A 23,772-nucleotide genomic window follows, 5' to 3' on the forward strand; every position below is an offset into this window, starting at 1 on the left:
AAATAGAACACAAGTAAAAACGTATTACATGTTTCTCCAGTTTCCAGAGGAACCTCAATCCTGTTTAAAACAGCAGTTTTCAAATGAGAAAATGTCAGGATCTCCTAAGATCAAGAGCCCTTGTCCTATAGGTCATCTCACAAAACGGTGTTCTATGACTGTTCCATTCACCCCCACGGGTGTCCTGTCCATTGCACTAAAATCCTAAACAAGTTTAAGACAAAAGCATCCTATCAAATAGTCAATGTCTGAGGCAGAAAATTCAGTTTCAGGAAAGCCTGTACATGCAGTCTGAAGGAGTAAGGTCTTTTTTTATTTTACTTTTCATGTTCCCGCAATACTATTTATCAAAAGTATGCTGCCTTTTAAAGATTTAAGTAGTCAATAAAAAGATAAATTGAGGGAAAATGAAATCTAACTACAGTCATAAACATTAATTCTAGAAAAGCTGAATAGCATGTGGTGAACATGATAAAAGTCATAAGACAGTAACATGTCAGACAGAATAATCTGTCAGTCTGGTCGGTGTTTTACACATCTTCCACACACCATTGACTATTGCTGTACAGCACCTTCTTTGATAAGGAGATGGGTAAAATCCAAGGAATAAAATCTTAGATAATTTTATATTTTGTTATTTCAGTGCAACATTAGATTCCAGAGATCAGAGGCAATTAGATGCAAACAGTTTTAAGACAGACTATTTCTGCTGCTACATGACAACTAATCTTCAAAAAAATTATGCTGTTGAATTTAATTACAAGTATTTTTATATTCACACTCAGCCATTCCTCTTTCTTATAATTTTAAAATCATTCTACGTATTTATATATTTATAATATGATGTATATGTATTTACCTATCTAGCAATATAATGGATTTTTTTCATTATTGTTATAAAATATGTTTAATTCAAAATTATCAGGATAATATTGAGCTGAATATGTTGTGTAAGGAACATAATTCCATTCATAAGCAGGAAAAGAGGCAAAAGGAATGCTGCAAAACTCCATTCTGTCAGAAAACAGTTCAATCTTTTCTACTGATTCAAACCCGTAAACCAGAAATATGCTACTTTTCAATACATCACGTTTTACGCATCAAGAGACTTTTACAATCAGCTGTCTATTATCAGCTAGAATAACATATTATTCTCTAGAAGTATTTAAATTTTTAATTTATACAACTAGAGCACTAAATCAAAGAGATACAAAAAACACCCCAAACAGTACTGTCCCCATTCAGCACTTCACACCAATTAGCTTTATAAAGAGCTTCTTGGTGTGGCAATTTTCCCTTTTCTTTTCTGTTGAAAGAAAAGAAAAAACACATTATTTTCTAAAATGACATTAACTTATTTCCGGCTGTCTCCAAGACATTAAAAGTGGGTTTCAAAAACTTGATAATTCCCATAGTGATTTTTTTTTTTCAGTGTATTTTTTCTTCTGTTCTTTGCTGCACCTGAAGAGCGCACTAGTTTCTCAAAAACAAACTCAAGTTGGTCACAGGTAAACATTGCAGGCAACGGGTTAGTTGTGTTCACAAGGACAGATGTTAACAGCCACACAGAACTGTACAATGGTCCAGCAAGAATCAGAATGTCTGTTTGAAGGATATTGTGCTCTTACCCTGACCGTGGAGAGCCACTGGTGGTACAATTTGTCGCTACCTAGAGAGGATCACAGAAACAAACAAACTGTAACTATCTACCGAATAGAAACCAAGGTAGAAATGTGAAGTGCTAGCGCTTGCTAGTTCTAGGAGCATGAACAGTACAGAAACACAACAGGAGAACCAGCCTTTTCTTTTAATGGAAACACAACAACAAAAACTGGACGAGATAGCTACAATTTTACTTTTACTTGCTAAGGGGCATTTCTATTTTACCTGTGTTTGTCTTTTACGCATTTGAGAACCCTGAGGTTTTTTTTATAGATCGCTAAAAGAAATTTGAGGTGGTTCTGGGTAAAGCCAAAGTTTTTCAGTATCCTCCATTACAAGAACTGTTTTAGTTGTACTTCAGCCAAGTGGTAAAGCGGAGGTTTTGCAAGACTGAACAGACTTTATTCACACTACAATACATTGATCAGTTCTTGACAGAGGAAAGAACAAAAATTTAAGACACTTCATCCTACAGGGATCACCGCAAGGTTCAGTTATTTACCTGAGTAACCACAATGACCCATTACATCACGACGGCCCACAAACAGTAAGTCAAGAACAGTGTCTGAAATTACTTTAAAATACTGTGTTTCTTACCTGCATATTCTCCCATATTTATCTCTTCTTCAAACACATCACTGAAGCCCTCTCCAGAGTTAAGAAGATCCAGACGGCCATCAATGAACTACATCAGCATTAGAAGAGAGTGGAAACAAATCAACCAACCCATCTTTTCAGAAGGACTTTGCATTTGCTAGAACAACCTCAATGTTCTTATTGGGAAAGGACTCTAAATAGAATGAAAATACAACCAAAGCTGGCAAAATGGCATTTGCCATTTACCACGGCAGAAAGGTATGCTGCTTCACCAAAAATCAGCTTTCCTGTGTTTCTCTATACATACATGTTTTCAGCTTCCCTGAAGCAGTAATACCATGTTTTACAGTAGTATGCTTTCTGTACAGAGTTTACAGCAGATATATTGGGTCTTGGTATGCTCAGATCAAAACTGAGCACAGAGAAAACCATATACCTCTTAAAATACAGAAAGCCTTATCACCCGAACCTGAGAAAAGCCAGCAAGCAGGAATTAAGGTGCTGCACTACATGAATTTCCCTCATTATGTGGCTGACATACCAAGGAATATAGAAAGAGCCCTCAAAAAAACCCCAGTTGTATTGTTACAGAATCTGCTTCTACATTAGAGCAATTAAGCCAGTACCTGCTTGAAGAGCTGGAGCTGAATGGCATTCTGAAGAAACTGCCTCATGACAGCAGAACGATGGGAAACAAACGTTTCTTCACAAAAAGTGATGGGTTCACCCTGTGGAGTTCAGAGCATTAAACACTGAAGAAGCTTTGTCTGAATCCATTTGAATCCACTGTCTACTTCCCTTCCAAAATACATAGCTCAGTGGGGCAGGCCTTACACAACACTGAGGAAACAGCAGTCTATTTCCAGGTTTCACCCATGTGACTGAGCAACAGGTTGGGGACTGGCAAATTGTGCATCGTCAAAACAAAACACATTCACTTTATGCACATTTTGCTAATGCTGGTGAAGGAGCTTTCATCATCCAAACCAGGTAATTTTACTTAATGTCCCCAAAACATGACACGCAGTCATCTGAATTTTGTGCATTCTGCTTATCTGCCTCGGCAGACCCAGCCAGTTAGCCTGCACAAACGCGCCAGGAATGCCTACTCCGTTCTCTCCACCGTACAGAAAGATTAGACTTTCATATACTGAATGAGAGAAATTTCCTTTTTTCACAACCTTGCTGGCAAAAGACATAAATTGTTTTGCAGCTCTACTTTTATCTTATTTTAATGAGTTATGTTAACGCTGAAGTCTGCTGTGCATCTGCCGTAAGGGCACAAATTTCCTCCACCCTTAAATCTACAAATAATCAATGTAGCAAGCAAATATATTTATTGAATTAAAAACAAGAAAGTAACAAAGAATGATAAAATTATACTGATGTATAATTAATATGGAGGCTTCTTCATATTAAAATATATTTGGGCTCTTCATCTGTTGAATGCTAAAAATCAACATTAGAGAGCAAAAACCCCTAAAGCACTCCCCTTAAAAGAGTGGTATCCTTCCATTTCCGAGAGCTTTTTCTATCGGCAATCTTGTGTACCACTGGCTGTGTAAAGCCAGGATAACATGGCCACTAAACCGACTGTGCTCAAAAAATTCCCACGCCACAGCATTGCTTTGAGCATACTGAGTTTTCCCCACTAATTTATGTTAGAAGCCACTATGTGGCCCAAGAACGTCTAACACCTAATCCACATTAAACGGATACTGAATCATAAAATCACCTAGGTTGGAAGGGACCTTTAAGATCATCAAGTCCAACCATCACCATCAACATAACACTGCCAAACCCACCACTAAACCAATCCTCAAAATTATGTTGGGCAAACTGTGATGACACTCACCTTTCCTAAAATCCCTAGGTATTCACCTTTTTCCCTATCGATCAAACTTCCTCCTTGACACATTTCCTACTGAGGTCCGGAACTGCCCCAGAGCTCTCAACCTGGCAGCAGATACCCACTGCCCACGGCCTGTCCTTCAACATAACTGACCTCACCATTGTCACCAAAGGCTGCAAACAATTGTACCAGATTTAAATGCGATTTATGAGGAAAGTGAAGCAATTATTTGGCTTCAAATAATCAGATTGCAGTAATAAAATTCTTCCTGGCCCCCAATGAATTGGACAACCAGAATCACCAAGATGATACACCATGTACCTCACCTCTGACCCAGTCAACAAATGCAAGTGGTCACAGATTGTTCTTAAAGGAAAAGGATCAATTGCAAGTGACTGTCTAAGCACAGGATGGTTCCTCTTTCAAAGAGGGAAGAAATCACTCTTGGGATAGTTTCTTTAACATCTTCCTTGGGCCAATGAATTGCCATGGTTTTGGAAAAGAAAGCAGGTTTCTTAAGTGACAACTACAGTTTCAGGATAACTGATTTTAAAAAATAATAACCTGTCTTTGATTTACTCTAGCAGGTTATTTACAGGGAAAAACAACATCACTACAATCAAACAAAGGTTCTGTCTCAAAAATCAAGGTATGTACTGCCTGAAAGGTTTTAATGCATTCAAATCACAGAATCATAGAATGATTAGAGTTGGAAGGGACCTTAAAGCTCATCCAGTCCCACCCCTGCCCTGGGCAGGGACACCTCCCCCCAGCCCAGGTTGCTCCGAGCCCCGTCCAACCCGGCCTTGAACCCCTCCAGGGATGGGGCAGCCACAGCTTCTCAGGGCAACCTGTGCCAGGGGCTCACCACCCTCACAGGTAAGAATTTCTTCCTGATATCTAATAAAAATCAACCCTCTTCCAGATTGAAGCCATTCACCCTTGTCCTGTCACTACATGCCCTTGTAAAAAGTCCCTCTCCACCTCTCTTGTAGGTCCCCCTTCAGATACTGGAAAGCTGCTATAAGGTCTCCCCGGAGCCTTCTCTTCTCCAGGCCACTTAAATGATTAACAGTTGATCATGCACTCCTGTTAGTAGATGGCAGAGAGGGACAGAACTGCTGTGTGACATGGAAGTGTCAAAGCAAGACTTCGAACAAGAGGTAACTTGGCAAATGGAAAAAGCCATTAGTTGATTTGGAGATGGGGCTGACAATTTGGACTAATATAAGCTCCTCAAGCAAGAACTTAGTATCTTATATTCAGTTACTGCCATCCCACTTGAGATTTGTTTATACTCTCTGACAGGTACCAGGAAGTGAAGGTCAGGATAGTACAGAGCACTACAATTAGTAAGAATCTTAGGAAATTGCAAATGCATCTGTTACTACAGAAGCTGCAGCGACAGACACTTTCCCAGCGGGGCCTAGGAAACAGTACAACAACCAACAGGATGCAATGTCTACTTGACCAGTGCGAAAAAGGCTTTCCCATCAAATTCAGCTACCAGAACACAATAAAGGATGCCTGAAAAATATTTGTGTCTGACGTAGATACAATCTTGAGTGTGAAAAGAGCTGGGAGCAATACATGAAGAAAGGTGCAGATTAGTCCATGACCAGAGAAGTTGTTCACCAGAGGAAGGTTTAGCTTTCATTTAAGCCTACTCACTTACAAAACACTTTAAAGGAAAGAAGCAACCCTCCCTACAATCTACGAGAACCCAAAATTTCTCCCACAGCCAGAGCAGATTATGAACATTGTGGAAAGAAAGACGTCCTGCCAAAGAGAGGCCTCCTCTGCTCCACTGTGCACCCAGCACGCTGCCACCAGCCTCTCCTCTTACCGTCCCGCTACGTGCCACTGCTACAGACACGAACAGTATCGCAGCTGGGGGAGCCCAGTATTATTATCATGTTAATACACTTCCACCCCCAAAGTATTAATGATTGACTTTGTTCATTAGGTTGATTAGACCTTTTGACTTCTGTAGAGACAATTCAGGCTCAACTGCTGCTAGATGACAGGAAAAACTTTAATCATCAAGGTCAAGCGTGAGCTTTGCAGCTTAGAACGCATTAGTACCTTCCATCCTCCATGACCTCCAGAAGGGTGCACACACTGTTGCTAACCCCCATCCACAGCTTCATTACAAAAAGACAAGATGGACAATAAGACCATTTCCTTGACAGATTTAGTTAACTGTAAATTATAAAGCTAATCAGCTCTGGTTTTACTGACAGATGACATTATACATGAGGGGACATGCTAAGACCTGCAGATGTTTTGTGAAACGAACGGTCCTGCTCGCATGTAAAACAATTATAATGACTTGTCCCAATAAACCCATCAGCTCCTAAACTTGCTGTTTCCAACAATTAGCATGTAGGTCTTGATTCATCAACACCTCAAATATCCATTGTTTCTCTCTCCAACTATAAAGGCATAACAGAAGCTAAGATATGGCACTGCAAATGCTCTAAATATGTGCACAATGCAACTCTATGAGGAATCTAATCTGCAGTATTAGACAATTCACATATTTCAAGATTGGATCACAAAATTATTTTTTTAATACAAAAATTTACACATTTCAAAGACGTGTAATCTGCAATCTTAACACAAGAGAAGTAACTTTCAAGTATAAGACTAAGATTTAAGACTCCCAGATGCATTGAAGAAATAGGTGCCTTTTCTTTATGCCTTTGCAAATCTCCCTTTATATGAATATTTTGTATTCTTACGGCATAACGAAGTTCATCAGGGCAGTGCTGCTATCTCACAATCCCTTAAAAAGCTGAAAAGTTTCAGCCCACATTTGATCTGTTGCCAGCCCCATTTTAAAATTGGAATTCTGTTACATTTTAAAATAAAGTTTAAAACTACTTAAGGCAGTAAGTGAAAAATGAAAGGAGTCTAGGACTTATTGCAGACTGTTGTAGAGCTTCCTGCAACCTGCTGCACTAATTTAAGAAGCCATAATGCAAACCGAAAGATAAAGCCTGATTTTGATTAGCTACGCTGTGAAAAATTTCACCATGACCCCCCATCTTCCGAGGAAATCACTTTTCCTCAGAAAGAAAAAAAACTTTCTTTCAGGAGAGAGTGCAGGACCTCGTGCAGACAGTTACTGTCAGGGAGAGAAGTATCGTATCGCAGTTGTCTGGCTTGCCATGCTAGCTAACTGTTTATGGCAATAACTTTCACATATAAAGGACTAAAACCATGTGGGACAGAAGACAGCATAGAGCAGAGAAGGACCTGGAGGAAGGGACAGAGGTAAACACCACTGACGCCTTAGCACCTGTGTGCCTTTCCAGGAGGAACTCACGGAAGTCTTACTACTCCCAGTCCTGCAAGAGCTGAGACACCAAAGTGTGTGTACCTGGATAATGGGGCTTTAAAGCCAGCATGTGACTGCTGGAGAAAACATTAAGATAATAAAGACAGGGTTCAAATTAGGTCTACAGGGAGACTCTCTTGCACAAGCAAAGATTTCACAAAACTTGATTCTAAGGGTAAGAAAAACAACCAACAACCCAAACCTGAAGACTTTGTTTAGACAACCCTAAAAGTTATGCCATGGAAGATACATGTAATCTCTTCTGCATTATCATGGTCAGCATGTGGTGCAGGGTAATGAATTTTGTGCTGCTGTATGCATGCCTTTAAACCATGTAGGTGCTCTTTCAAAGCCTCTCTAATAAATACACAAGCCATTAGAGCTGCTCTGTAAACCAGCCACGAAATGAAAAAATGTGGGTGGAATTTAAAGGTGCAGAACAAGATGACAATCTGACAGGCTACAAGCTGTAAGTCTAGTGTCAGTATACTGTGCAGCAAAACCCCAAATATACAGCAAGAACAACGACATGCGAGATATTCATATATCATTGTTTTATTACTACCTATATGTTGCAAATAACCACATCCTTTACTAAAATTGGTTATGTCACAAACGATAAAGTAAAGCCTGTAGGAATATTGTAGGAATCATCATCCTTAATTCCATCCAGAATTACAACGGAACTAAGATAGGAGAATGATCTTACTGATCTGGATATATACGTTAGTGTCGGATACAACAGCAACCAAAGGCAAGCAACTGCTCTGTAGACCTTTCAAGAATTGTGATTACAACGTCAAGGAAAGATTAGCTCATCACAGCTGAAGGAGGATCATCAGTCAGCCAGCAGGATTCCATAAAGAAAATCTGAAATTGGTGACAGACACCTGATAGGACATTGGCTCATTCAGCTTGCAATTGCAACGGCAAATAACCTCCCCATAACTAGTATATACGTTCAGCACAAGAAAGCTCTTTGCATCTGCTTCAGTCATAATGGAATCAAGAAAGCATAGATCAAATACTCTGCATTAAGCAAATGATACCACAGCTTTATTAGCATTTCAAGATGCTGCTCAGGAACAAAGAAATCATGTGCTCAGAGATTTGACCACACTTCTAAAGAAAACTAAATTAAGACTCTGTTCAAAAAAAGACTACCAGTTCTGATAAATTACTATTGCTAAGTGTAATCTTGAAAAGCATTTAAAAAAATATGTATTTACCAACAAAGACTCTACTGTCCAAACACTTACTGTCTCATGTAAATGCCCATTACCATTATCTGTCTGATTTCAGACTGTTTTTCATGTTTCAGACTAGCGTATATAACCTCTGGTAGAGAAACATCAAGAGTGAATATCCCTACCACGTGTTTTTTTTTTTTTTTTTTTTTTTTAATAGATTTACAGTATTGATACTTTTTATAGATACTTTTTATAATATTTACAGTATCAAACAAAATGGGCCATTTCTCTAAATTCTCAACCCTTGCAATTGCTGGTGAATGGGAATCTCTGACAGCTGTCATTCTTCTGCATGTGATCTGATAACTCCTGTAATAAGTTGTAATAACATCACTGAACAAGAAATAAAAGGCAGAAAGGTGACTGCAAGCCAGTCGAATCACTGACACCGATCATAACACTTAATCACATCAACACCCCCTTCAAAATGTCATGTGCCAAAACTTAGCTTATACCTGCGCTGTGGCTGCTGGGCACAGGCAGACACAGCAGGCTGTGTTCTGCTACACAGCATTACCCTTACAAGGTTGGGGGGCTTCCTTTTACAAAACATTCCGTGACAGACAGATCCCATGAGGTGAGACAGACATGTTCTGCAGTGCACGAAGCAACTTAAACAACTTGCTTCCCCAAACTCCTAACTTGGATGCAATGGTTACAGAAGTATTTTTTCTGATTGCACGGCAAAGAAGTAGCATGCACCTTGCACTAACAAGCAAAAATGGGGAAAGCTTGCAAAAATGTAGAGTTGTTTGGGGTTACCCACCGTAACCCGGTTTTCTCATGTAGATATTGGAACTTAATAGATTTCAAAATTTTACCTTGTGACAATTCTAAAAATGCTTACATAATTCCCTTTATTCCCAACTGGAGCTCCGAGTTAGACTGCAGCAAAGAAAGCAGACTCATATCAACAAATAAATTTTTGATCAAAACCTAAGTTAAAGTAAAGCATCCTCAAAAAGGACACATATCTTTTTCCTACAACCACTGAAGATATCATCAATATTTACCAGCAGGCTGACAACTAGGATGAAGCAATTTAAACATACAACTCAACCTTAAATGTGAAATTATAATATGCAGATATTCAGACTTCATCAAAATCTATTTTAACACTGTAACTAGAACTCTGTGGCCTGCGCTTCTTTTAGAATTCTGGTAACACGTGTATTATTCTCATGCAATGCATTATTAAGCTGCAGTCAATTCTTCAACATCCAAAATGCCTTCAGATCAAAAAATCTTAGGCGTATTAAAATTACTGTGAAAATTGTGTAGAAAAAATAAAGAATAATATTTATTTGCACTAAAACATTGTAAGAAAACCAGCTCAGATACTGATAGATCCGGCAAAAGTTAAAAACCACCCCTTTACACATCATTTCAGATAGTAATATCCAACACCATTACAGGATCTGACAGACTTTGCATAAAAATAACTTCAAATAAAAGAAGAAACTAATGAAAAATGAGTAACTGGAAAAAAAATTATGTCACATGGCAATCTTTTTGCTTCTTCTTTCAAACCCTTTCAGTTTATTAGGATATCCGGCATTTTCATGGTCGTCCCAGTAAAATGACACATACTTATATTCACAAATAACAAAAGCACTTTACTGTAATAGCGCAAGCCATCTCTCAAAGTGTTTATACGGCTAATTCAAGCCATTGCCTGTCCCCATTTCTGAATCGCCTCCATCAGGCGGCCCCAAGCAACTGATACAGCCTCGTGTGTCCAGAACTCAAGCAACAAACCTGGAAGATAAAGTGCAAAGAAGCCAGCAAGAAAGCATTTAGGGCTAGGGGGGAAGAGGAAAAAAAAATAAATCACCATTTCACAGATCAAGAATAGAGGCATGAAAATAATAAGTAACTTGTACACGGTCACAAAAGTCTCTGGCAGAGCCAGGGAAAAGAACTAAAATTTCTTTAATCCCTGTTCAGTACCTTAAATACAAGGCTATTCTTCCTCTTCCTACTTGATATTGTGTCAATGCATGAGTGTAGGTGTTGAAAGACTAACAAAAGAAAAGTAATAGTATGGTATTATGAGCTGAGAAACCTAATCTTTATCAGATACAGCAAATCTCTATGATGCTGCCTGCACCAGGAACTCTCTCTTTGTCCTGAATATGCTTTAAATTACTGGTATAATGTGTACTGTATATTGTTCCACTCTTATATTTATTCCACAAAAACCCCTGTGGCCTGCATGCGATTTTATCATTAGCTGGCAAGGTAATTTCAGGGCCTAGTTCTGCAATCATTCCATGAGCAATACTCCCATTGAAGCCGGTATGTTCTGCATGCAAAGCAGCTACCAATTCAGGTTCCCTATAATAAAAAGGCCTTTTTCTATTTTAACTATTGTGGAACATTAGTGACAATACAAAAAAGGAGAAAAATTACAGTGTAATTCTTTATACGAGTCATTTTATACTACGACAAAATGTAAAAGTCTGCTTGGAAACAATCTACAAAAATATTTCCTATGAGATAAACGACAAGCTTTTTTTTCTTGTTATTGTTTCATTTATTAAAACTCAATAGAACACAAAATATTTTGTTAAAATAGGGAAAAAAAAAAATCTCTCTGCAAAACCAAGAAATGACCGACAAAGATTCAGAAGTGACCAATAACCCTAGAGGTCACAAGTGTTAATATTTTGCTTTCTTTTGATTTCTTAAGATACACGTAAATAGCCAAAACTCATCCAAATCAATGAAGCTTTCAGGATTCACCCAAGTAAATATGTTGAAAATACGGTTTTGTGCAAGATGTGTATGACTCCTTTGTATCATGATCCCCCAAAACACATCGAATAAAACAGTTATTTTCAAGATGGAAATATTTTAATATAATATTTAGATGCTAATATAGATGCAGAAGGAGAATAAACTGTTTTTAACATCACTAAAGCAATGTGAGAGAAGCTTCCATCATAAAGGCAGGTCATAAAATCCCACTTTCTTAGCTAAGTAACAAAACCCCCATCTCTATAAATTAAATGGATATAATAGAACTGAACTTTAAATGTTCACTGGCTTGGAGACATGTAGTCTCTGGTAGATACTACAATGCACAAGATATAGGATAACATGATATGCAATGCCACCTCCTTCATACAATGCCTGGCAAAGTAAACGCTGTTACCATAGCAGAACTCACTGAGGTTTGATTTGTTGTCACATTATGCCACTTGATAATTTGGTGTGGAAACCTCAACTATTGTGATGAAAAAACACAGCGAGAAAAGAAGTCACTTTAGAGGAGGAATTTATCACATCCTCCAAGAAAGATAATCAAAGGCACCGGATCAGGAACACTGGAAAATGGTTTCATTCCTTTCTGTTCAACTCAGGTAACTGTCTCTGGGGAAACGTAAGTGGTCAATGACTAATATATAAATGCATACACGCATGCTTGCTATGGTTATTTACTATATCAGTGGGATTATAAATCAGTAAAGTAACTTAAGTCACTAGACTCTCAAAGATGCAACAGCATCCACTCCTGGGAACAACTGGAACTGGCCCCACCAAAGACAATTGCCTCTATACTGCTCATTACGGAGCATTAGTATATTATATGTCTGCCCCAACAACTTCTGGGCAAGAACTAAGAAATCAAGTCCACAACCGCTCAAGACGTTTCTCATCACAGGTAGAAAAAAGCAAAGTAAAGCATTTCCATTTTTAAATAAATGAGAACTCTTCATTCTCTCCTCACCATTTATTAATTCCTTGTTGTCAGAAAGAGGCTCAGATTTTACCACGTAAGAAGGTAAGACAGAGAAAAAGCCACATTAGTATAATCACAAAACCTGTGTTACTTATCGATTACTTTTAACAAGTGTTCCTCGATCACTGGGACTAAAGGAAGCCCTTTTCCCGTCTCACGATAGGTTGAAGATCCTGCCATATTAGAAAGTATCATTTTTTATAAGTTACATCTGATTCTACTTCCACAGGCAAGTGGAAGTGAGTGAGTACATCTCACTTCTTGCAGTTTTTATTCAAACCCTTTAAAAAAAAAAAAAAAAGTAAAAAGAAATCCTGCCTCTGAGAAACTGAGAACGCTGTCTTGCAAGCATTTATTGCAAGATATGTAATCTCAGTCCCCCAACTCCTTCCTGATATATTCATAAAGAGAAAGTTGCATCCAGTGTGAGGATGAAAAAAAAAGCAGGTTTTTCCTTCCACCACTTCCCCCGCAGGTTTTGTTCAATCCACGGTGAAGCAACTGAAGGGATTTGTTGTGCATTCCTGCAGACCTACAGCTCTCACACACTGAAGCCCAGCTTTGCAGCAAGTGTAATTATTTAGTGTTTGGCCACATGACTCCTCCCAACTCCCATTATATCAGCTACACATTTCTGACATGGAAACCATGCAAAATTTCTGAACTCTATTGTGAGGGGGGAAAATGCCATCTAATTAGACCACATGTGCAGAGAAGCATCTGGCTGGGAGCACAGCAGTTTACCCAGTTCCTCGAGTTGTCGTGGAGACAAGCGCACGAGCCGCTCTGAGCCCAAACGCTGGGGCACGGATCCAGATGCACTTCTAACGTGTTCTGACAGAGAGCAGATGGGCAGATATCCGCTGGGCCAAAAATGCCAGCTCTGCTCCCCTCCAGACCCACATGCCCTCAATGATAATTTTTATCGTGTAGAAGTCCTTCTCATCTGCCCTGGAAGCTCAGGCTTTCTCACCTAGGAAACAGAACTAAACCTGCCAAGATTTCCATCAGAAGAGTCCACAAACTTCAATTCCATTTATGTAATAGTTGTAAGGAGCACTAACAATTGACAAAACATTACCCAATTATCTCAAAAAAACACTCGTTTCGATGCTTTATTTTGGCATTCAATTCAAATTGCATACATGGAAAAACGCATGTGAATTTCTGTGATTCACACATTGCATTATTACATCTTGGCTGGTGAGGCTTGATGCTGTTTTAATCATTAATAAAGTAAAACAAACTTTACCTATTCATAAGACTTGCTAATAATTATGTCTATTATTGCAGTGATCTCACAGCTTTGAGACCCTATTTTCATTTTCTTAATATTCTTTCAACGGTATGAACACGTGTTTTCTGTTCCAAGTTCCTTTCTAACTTGAAAGCCGTAGTTGAAATCAGCTCAGCGTTCTGCTGGGAACACCTTCAAGGGAAACAAAGTTGACTAAAATGTAACAACCTCACAACTTTGGTTGGAAAGCCCCATCACTCTCCACAGGCATTGAACGTGCCTGGCAGGAGGCGCAAGAGCTTCTATTCATCTTAGAAGATGCATTTACAAGAAAAAAAAAATTCCCTGGCTCAAACGCCCTCAGAAAGAACCACTCCTCGTGCCTACAGCTGCCTGCAGACTCCGAGCTTCCTAAAGCCCAAGATTTTCTCTGCAATTGCTCCACCTGCTGCAATGGGGGCCCAGAAGCCCAGAAAGCCAGGTGAATAACCGTGGAACCACACTCAAAGAAAACACTCGCCACCTGCTCGCTGCCTCTTCAAGGAAGCCGACTACCCCACGGGGCTGGACCACACTCTCTCCAGGGCCACGGACGCCAGGTATTTTTTCCCACTGAAAATTCAAGAAAGTTGGCTACTGTGGGAAAAGTTACTAAATAGCCAGCAAAGTACGTCCACTGAGAAATTAGCATTTTGAACTTTCTCCATTAAAAACTAGAATAAGCACAGACTTGAGCTGCCTTTTGAGCTAACCCGATAAATGTACATACGCGTTTGCTCTACGTGGGCATAACCGCTTTGACCCAAACGCACATGCAAAAATGTTACATAACTATTTTAGCATTAAAACAGATAGACAATAAAACAAACACAATGTTACCCAATTTCAAGAAATTTAAACACTAGAGAGTACTAGATGTTTACCAATAATTGCTGTAACTAAGAATCACACCAGAACGCTTCTTTGGCTCAGTTATTGTGTGCTGCATTGATAACTGCATGTGTATTTTTCCACACTTTAATTTTAGCAGTAAAAAAATAACATTGCTCCAAATGCAAAAGTTGCTCATTTAAAGGATGAAACTTCACTAACAGCGTTCTTAGTTCTGGTAATGCGACATTTGACATTCAAACAGCCATTGACACTCATTTTTCAGGGTTAAACAAAATACTCAGGAACTTTTAAAACCATTTTTGTCACATACAACACCACCCCCCACCACCCCCAACAAACACAACTTTATTAAGCATAAAATTTTTGAGCGCTTCGATGTATACCCTATACAAATACTTTCAAAGCTTAAAACTATTCCTAAGGTGCTAAAGAGTTAATGCTTTGTGTACTGTGGTCACTGTAAATAAGCACAATTGCAGCTAAGCAATATTGCTGTCAGAGACACAAGGCTTTGCAGGTGCGGGCAATAATTAAAGGTTTCAGCACATCTACCTGGGTGAAGTATTTTTGCCTCCTATTCCAAGGAGGAAGCCCTCTCTGTGGAGAGCAGAAGAGCTCATTAATGAGGCTAATTAGGTGTAAAGGGGGTAGAGTCTGGCATCAGCTGCAGCTTATAGTAGCTAATCATTAAGCTCTGTAATCTCTACCCCAGAACAGCAGATGATCATGTTCCTAGGTGACTGATGTTGCTAAGAAAATTTCCAGCACCTGAGTACCTGACCAAATACTTTTTGGTGAGGCTAAAAATTCCCTTAACCCTCCACATGCCACACAGTGGAGCCAACATCATTTCTTCACTCTTCAGGATTGTAACAATGGAAAGCCAAAGAGATTTTACCTTGGCATGAGGTCTATGGGATTTATTTCAGAATTTAAAAAAATAAATAATAAAAATCAATGCCATCAACAGTGTATGGAAAGGAAGGCCAGTAAATAATGGCTGGTGGAGCAACATGCAAGAAGAACACAGATATGAGCAATAATGCTTGAAAAAGAGTGATCACATATACCTCCTAAAGGTTTGTGAGTTCTCCTTGTAACTTCTTTGCATAAAGTAGTGAGGATAGTTACAATACCACAGGGATGAAAGCTGTGTTAATAAATATGTAAAATAAGGATTTCATTGTACTCATCTAATTTGAAATGAGAAAAAGGACATAATTTCCACGGAGAGAGAATACATGAAAGCAGAGCTCAGTCTGGAACTTGTTTTGTAAAATGAATCGCAAGAATGGCAAACTATTCCAGCACCTCAACATGAATTTTTGAGTTCATCAGGCAGAACAGACCCTCTACTGGCAACATGCTACTGTCCTTTTTTTTTTTTTTCTCCTATTGAAGCAGCAGATTTGAATAAAAAATTTTTAGATTCAATTCAAATTCAACAAGAAATAGAATATTTTTCTACTGCAATTATTTTACTGCCTGATAGTATGGTTTGTGGTCTTTGAACTACTTGTGAATGAAGACTAAAGCAAAATCTCTTAAGCACTTTAGTTGTAGTGCTTGAGTTAATAGAAGGTGCATTCTCATACTGACCAAGAAACCAAGCTGCAATTTTGTATAGGTCACCAGATTGCAAATATGATTAATTCAGCATATTTAGCTGATCCTTATTGTCCATAGAATGAAAAAACACCTCAGTTTCCTCTGTTTCTGTTTACCAACTGAAATTAAACTAACTGTTTAAGGATTAAAAAGAAAAATGCCTTGCAGAACCAGAAAGATGAGCAAGTACCACTGAGGTAGTAAAGGCTCAAGTGTAATTAACACAAACTCTCTTGTCTCCATGTTACCTGTGGACTTGGAGACACACAGATTAAATAACACGACCTGCTCCAAGGTGGCACGGGCTCTTGCTATAACCAGGGATATGGATGTACGCATCAAGATAAACTACACCGGTAATCCAAGACTCCTCTTAACATCAATAGAAAAAAAATCTCCAATAATAACTAGCACTTTCTCTTACAATACAGAAATCAGTTGAATAGGATGATAACAATGCTTTGTAGCCAGCATCATATTATTTTTAATAATTCTGCAGATACATCACAAAGACAAAACCACATTGGGTAATACAGGTTTTTACAAAAGCCTCGAGATGCGCTCCCTTCCCCAGTGTTGAACACACCGCAGCTTTTGCTGCTTCTACTCTAGAATGACAAGTGCGCAAGAAGGTTTCAGAAGGGCATAAAATGTGCTCAATGCCAAAGGTGTGGCACAGATTCTTAAACAGAAACATCGTCTCTTCCAAAAGTCAACTTACCAAAAATACCTCAGAATGCCTGAAATGGAGAAGGGATTGGAGAGCCTTGTCCACCCAGCATCTGAAACAAGTTCTTGCTTTTTCTTTTTTACTTTGCTTTATGACAAGTTACACAGTTCTCTAGCAACATCTCATTCCCAGTGGTTGATACCCAAATATAAGATAAAGAAAAAAAAAAACCCAACATTAAAATGAAGAGTTGAAACCCCCAGTTTTAGAACACAAGAGCCATAGCTGATCACATGAAGAGTGCAGCTGCCCGGTGTTCCATCTCCAATGTACTCATAGCAGATGTTCAGGAAAGATCAGGAAGGTAGAAAGCCTGAATGTTTTTTCTCCCCTCAGACTCTATCAGACCGAGATCTTAATCTCAAGAAATCTGCTGAGTCTGCTGTTGCTTTTGTATTAAACACACCCCAACAGAGGCCTCTCCCAAGTATCTCTCCAATCTTCCCCCAAACCAATACAAACTTCCTCAGTACCATTTGATAAAGTGCCTGGCAGGATTACTACCTATTGTACAGAGGAGAGCTCCTTCTCGTTCATTTTGAACCTTTGCTGTTACAAACCTCATTGATTGCCCGTGTTTTTTTATACTGGAAGAGACAATGATAACTCACTCCCCATCCTCCTCCTTCAAACCGTCAGGGAAAGCTTTTCCTGTAAATAATGTTACAAACTTGTGTGACATTCACAGTATCTCTGGTATTCAAATAACCAGATGAGACATTTTATGGGGGGAAACGTGCAATGATGTCTGTAAGCAAGAGGTAAGCATGTTTAGCAAGCAGGGTAAGTACATACAAGCATCTGAATTAAACAGAGGAAAGGGCAAAACAGAACTATATTGCATTTTAGTCAACGGTAACAAACTTTGTTTCCCTGAAGTCTAATGCACCACTACAACCATATATGTCCCAAGGTTGGTCTGCAGAGGCAAGAAAAACTGTTCAGAGGAGTGATTCCAAGATTTGGCACTATTTCTGCATTGTTTTAATGTTCCTGACAAGTGCTCCATTGTTTCTTAGCCATGTACACACTTCATTTCAGTAATTAGCTGTCAGAGCGGGCCCAACAGCAACTTAGTATTGTCTGCTCAAATCGTATTAATGAAATGCAATCCACTCAAATGTCCTGAATGCATATCTGTAATTGCATTAAATAGAGAGGCTGGGGACATCAGCGAACTTCAGCTTCTGAACAGGGCATTATGATCAAGCACGTTAATCCATTATTTCGTAGGGATTTGACAACCAATTAATATTACAGGGCTTCCTATGCAGCAATAAGGATTGATGAGCCAATGATGGTTGTAGCGGGTTTCTTTAAGCATAAAAAGTGACTTTTCAGATTCTGGACTATCAAAGTAAAACCCCTGCATAACATTTGTGAATACAATACCCCTGAAGGCAGAAAAGCAAGAACGGCAGGTTGCAGCATTGCAAACGTGGTTTTCATAAAGATTCAACATCTGCATGTTGAAACTTAGATGTAAAATACCCAGTGTATACACTACACTGAACATAAGTAAAATTAAATAAACCCCAAGATCTCTATTAAATATATCAGTTTTTAAGACTTGTATGACTATTAGAATCAACGTTCCCAAAGAATACAAAATGCAATTGATTACTTCTGGTTGTAAACTGATACAGTGAAGTCCCTATACCACTTTCTCCATTTTCTGTTTCATGCTCTCCGTCACCAAAGACTTTTCCAAAGAACGGAATTTGGACAAGATGAAAAACAAGAAAAATGCATAAGGGAAATATCCTGTGGGTACAACAGTCTTCAGAAAACTTTCATGTCAGTTATGGACTGCAAAATTGCTATTAAAATTTAATTAAAATTGAGCACAATAAGCTATGACAAGATAATGGATGGGAAACATAGCTTTAGGGCAGAATGAGCGTATCTAGAACTCTGGCTAGATGCGATGCATTATTTTTGGTTATGTTTGGCAACTATTCTTGAGATTTCTGAAACACATCTTAATTATAATGATATACGATAAATTCACAGAAGAGAAAAGAACAGCACCGCGTTTCAGTTATCTCAAGATCTGCAACATATGCCAAATAAGTAAGAGATTTTTAGGACTTCAGTACCATCTAGTCTTTCATTTCATCAATGTTCACACCCAGATCAAAGACCTCTTTTTCAACTAAAAAGCACTCATGAGCCTGTCCCAAACTATTAAGTATTTTGTGACTTATCTGTAAATAAAATTAATTTATTTCCTCACACAGGTGGAAATTCTTTGACTATCATTTACCTCCATAGCTGAAGGTAACAATCAAATCTGGACCGGAAGCAAAAGTAGTCAAAAGCCTTGGGATGACTTTGACTTAGGGAAATCAATAGCCCTTTACCAGAGACAGCTTCTTTGCTCACCCTGGACACTCATTTTAAGAGAGCTGGAATGCAATTTATTCAACATGTAAAGGAGAACGTATAACCAAGTGATACTTGGAAGAGAACACATACTCCAAAAATTAGCTTAAAATCCCCCAAATAAGGGGACGCAACATAAGTATATTTTTAAAATTTTGATCAGGAAGTCCTCCCTATTAATTGGAAAGCCACTGCTCCAAGGCAACGTGTATTTATAGTTTCACAGATATGTTTGGGGAAATATTTACATACCTGTTACAACTAAAAATTATTTACCTTAAGCATGAACTTACTTGATTAGATTCAGCTTCTGTATCAAGTGATGTAAAAGAACCCATCACTTTCTAACTAATGCTGGTTAGGTGCTTTTAATTACAGTTACTACATTGACAAAGTAAGAGCAACACAGCCAAACAGCATTATTCACTATCATTCAACAGAGACTGTAACTCTTCTCATATTATTTTACTATCAGAGACACAGCAGCCATTTAACATTTTCTTAAATTTTAGGCAAGAAATTAAGGTAAGCAACAGCTTTCCCATTCTTTGGCTGCCTTCAAGCGTCAAGTATAAAATGTTCTCATATGTAAGAAGAAAACATCTGTAGATAAAGGTGTTCTTTATTTTTCATATATTCTTAGTGAAGAATATGTAATAAATTAGTAGTTGACAAATGGGGGATGAACTTTATCTATACAAGCACAGACGGATACCGAAGAAAGGCAAACTAATCACATTTGTAATCCTTACAAATTGCTTTCATTTTCACCATTAATCCTCTCTAAGAAAAAACATTCTAGAGATACAAATTTTAACTACAGCTTGGAGAGCTTCACCAAAAATAATTCTTTGATCTATCTTTCTTTTCATTGAACAGCAAGAGTAAGCAACATACATATATCATTTTAGAGCTTTTAAAGTGCATTCAGAGCAAAACCATGCCACCTTCATTTCCATATTACTTTTAAGAATCTAGTGTTTGTTACTATCTGAGTAATACTTCATGCCAAAAAGGATGCTTGAAGAGAGTACCATCAATAACAAGTTTCACACTTTTAGAATCAACAACATATATGTATGTGTGTGTATATATATAACAGGCATAGTGACACACATGAGATCTGCTATAAAATTTCTTATTATATAAATCACAAAACTAAATAGTGCATCAGAAATCATTCAAAAGAGAGCTATGCTTGGACACAAAAGTAACCTTTAAGGAGTTAAAATGTCCTCAACTACAAGTCAAGTTGAAACTTATTTAATTAGGTTCTGTATTTGAAAAAATGAAATAAATTCTTTCATTAACTAAACCAAACTCCCTTAAAGGCAACAATATGTTCCCTCTCTGTCAGGACAGAGCGCAATGAAATCTTTATTTTAATTGGGGTTAGCTAAGGGGCCATTTGGCTTCAGATGCTTTGTTTATCAGCCCTAAGCTTTACAGCTTAGCCAGTACTTGAAATATTTTATTACAGAATTATTTCATTAAAAAAAAATAAAAATACAGTCTTCCAAGTAGTTTTGAAAAAGGTAATTTTTAAATGTGCATTTTGAAAATGGAAAGTCCAAGTCCAAGGTATCTCAACAGAAAACACTGATTTCCTTTCGCATTATTGTGATATAGGACTCCTTTATAAGTGCCCCATTCTAACGGTTTCTGCCTCATGCCCTTCCCTAAGCAACCCAGCAAAGATGCAACTGTGGAACAATGGGTCTCTCCATGGTGATGGATACGGTGAAGCAACCCAACACACCTCATTTTTGTATTTTGTCACAACCACACTTCCTTTGTTGCGGACAGCGTTTCAGAACCCTTCACACTCTGGGGATTTCCACTTCACAACTAACCGGTGCTGCAGAAACAAGGAAGACTCTCTGCAATGCACGAGAACTCCGAGACAAACCTTTCATAAGGAAAAAATCACGCTTTCTATAAAACACATTCAAGGTCACAGCTTACTTTCCATTTTTTTCTAAACAGCTGTTAACTTTTACACGGAGTCTTGGACCTGAAAAGCTTGGAGTTGATCAATTCAATTTTAAAAGAAAGAAAATTAATTCTTATTCAGTAGATGACACCTTTTTCCTGTAATAAACTAATTTACAAATATGAGACATCCTCAGTAATATACGGTTACTGAAAATATTACAGAAAACAGCTATCACAGGAATGGACAGTGAACCAGAACTCCATAAAACCATAGCCCCAGTTCATTCCAAACTGCAGCTAAAATTAATGAAATAATCCAGAATTATTTCCTACTTTATCATCAGGGTCAAGCTTAGACTGAATTTTGGATTTATTCCTTATTAAACCTCCAAGCCTTAGGAGTGTTCCTAAAACTAAAATAAAAAGGAAAAAAAAAAAAAAAAAAAAAGGAAAACTCCAAACCTAATTCCCACAAATGAAGTACAGTACTATGATATTTTCATATTCTTTTTTTTTCTGTGGTATCACTAAAATTTGATCTGTCGGATACTTTCTTTTTTTCCAAAATTATAAAAACTATTTCATATCAATTTCTAGATGTCTTCTGGAGGATATTGGCATTACGTTGCTAATAGTTTTATACATGTTATAACACAGCACACTACATACCTTATTTAAGATATAAAAACTATGCCAATAGTATTTTATTAAGTTCGGTTTAATAATTTGCTTTTATTTTTAAAACAAACAGTAAGTCTTTCTTTTGTTTTCAGAAATAAAAACGTTGCTGCTGAATCTGAAAGAATAAAGCTTAATTCAAAGAAAACATTTGAGTTCTGTGCTTCACGTTTGTGCTACCTTAAAAAAACCCCAACAATTTCAAATTAAATGTATTATTCATATTTTTAAATTTTTTTTCTCTAGGTAGCTTTTTGCACATCTTCTCTGTACTGTTCCCTCGTGAGAACCATAACAAAATGAGCTGCTTCTGCAACTTCTCAGCAGGTATTTTGATTTGAGAGTAATCACAGTTTTCGCTACAATCTTTATATAATTTATGTCCTGATCATCTACCAAATAAGTAAAAGACTTAAATTGACATCAATATGTATACTTTTCTCTAACAATGCAAACTAATTGTATATCTCTAAATGAGAAAAATGTTTGTTAAAAAATATCTAGTGAATATACCAACTATTGAGTTCAAAGCAAAGACACCACATGTGTCTAAATAAATATCAAGGAAGTGTCAGAGGTAAATGAGGAGAGACCAGGTGAAGTGTGTGTGATGTGTTAATTGTATTCAAAAAAAAATAATAGAGCAAGACAGAGAAGCTGAACTTCCAATTATCATAATGGTATCTACTTCACAACACGTTTTCAAACTTGAAAGAGACATTTTAAACCATAGGAATTCTAAGCAGAATACCTCCAGCTGTGTTCTGCATAAATCTTGCACGCTGTACATACACAGTTTATTTAAATACCAAGAAAAGTTATGATTTACAAAATGCATATTTCAGTCACAATAGAGTATCTGTCATTGCCAAAAGCTGCTACTCATTGAGTGAAAGGAACACAAAACAATGAATTAGATTAGAAAAAGATATGAAAAGACAGAATCTTTTCATTTGCTGTTTTCCTAGACTGAAGTTACATGTATTTTAAAGAACAATGTATTTATCAGCCCTCTGCAGTATTCACATTTTTGTGCTCCCCAAAAACAGAAGCAAGAAGAAAAAGATGTTCCTCAATGCTAAATTAATTTTTGCCTGTATAGTACTTTGGTCACGAGCCAGAATTTCTCTCACTAACACTCTGCCCATACCAAAATCAACTTATTCCTGAAAAAAAGTTGCCCAAGTCTCTGATGATATGCAAGAGCCAAATGAGAAGAGGGCCTTAGTCCCCTTCCATATTTTCCCCTTTCCAGAAACCTTAAGCTAGTCACAAGTACAAGATGAATGCCCAGGCAAGCGGTACCCCACCCCTCCCCAGGACTGAAGAATCAAGGTGACAGCAAGCACGCTACTGAAGCAACATTCCCATGTGATTTTGCTAAGCCCCAGGGCAGTATCAGAATATCTCAACGTGATTCTGAAGAAAAGCACAACTCCGAATGCTAGCAGGTCTCCTATGCTGCCATGGAAAGCAATCAAACTGAACTGTCAATTATGTCATGCATACAAATGTCTCACTCTCTCTTTAACCCAACAGCGGTTTAGGCTTTCATTGTATGAGCTCTATCACCCATCTCCGCAAATCATTACAAGCAATTTTGATTTACTGCCTTTCACTTCACTCTTTTTGTACTGTAAGAGTACAAATTGTATGCTCCAACTCGTACACAATCTATAATGTGCACGGTGAAAGACCAGAGCGGCATGACTTTTCTATCATGAATCTCTATTAGTTTGTTCCTACCATGATTAAATATTCTAATTTTTATCATTATTTCATCAAGTTCGCCTGCTACTGAAGTCCACTTTACAAATCCAAATACCAAAATCTCTTCTACCATCTTCTTTCCAGGG

At 37.8% G+C, this 23,772-nt stretch overlaps 1 protein-coding gene across 2 annotated transcripts in view; it reads right to left on the reverse strand.

The window, feature by feature from the left end:
- DENND1A (DENN domain containing 1A) overlaps positions 1-23,772 on the reverse strand; it is a 216,564-nt gene that overhangs the window by 47,344 nt on the left and 145,448 nt on the right. For both annotated transcript variants that reach the window (XM_082492687.1, XM_082492686.1), the window contains exons 14-16: positions 2,886-2,987; positions 2,260-2,347; positions 1,629-1,669 (exon numbers count right to left, since the gene is read on the reverse strand). In XM_082492687.1, coding sequence (XP_082348813.1) covers positions 1,629-1,669; positions 2,260-2,347; positions 2,886-2,987 — 231 coding nt within the window. The remainder of the gene's footprint in view (positions 1-1,628; positions 1,670-2,259; positions 2,348-2,885; positions 2,988-23,772) is intronic.

The sequence above is a fragment of the Vanellus vanellus genome, assembly GCF_965231255.1.
Source record: "Vanellus vanellus genome assembly, chromosome: 18".
NCBI classification, from domain to species: Eukaryota; Metazoa; Chordata; class Aves; order Charadriiformes; family Charadriidae; genus Vanellus; species Vanellus vanellus.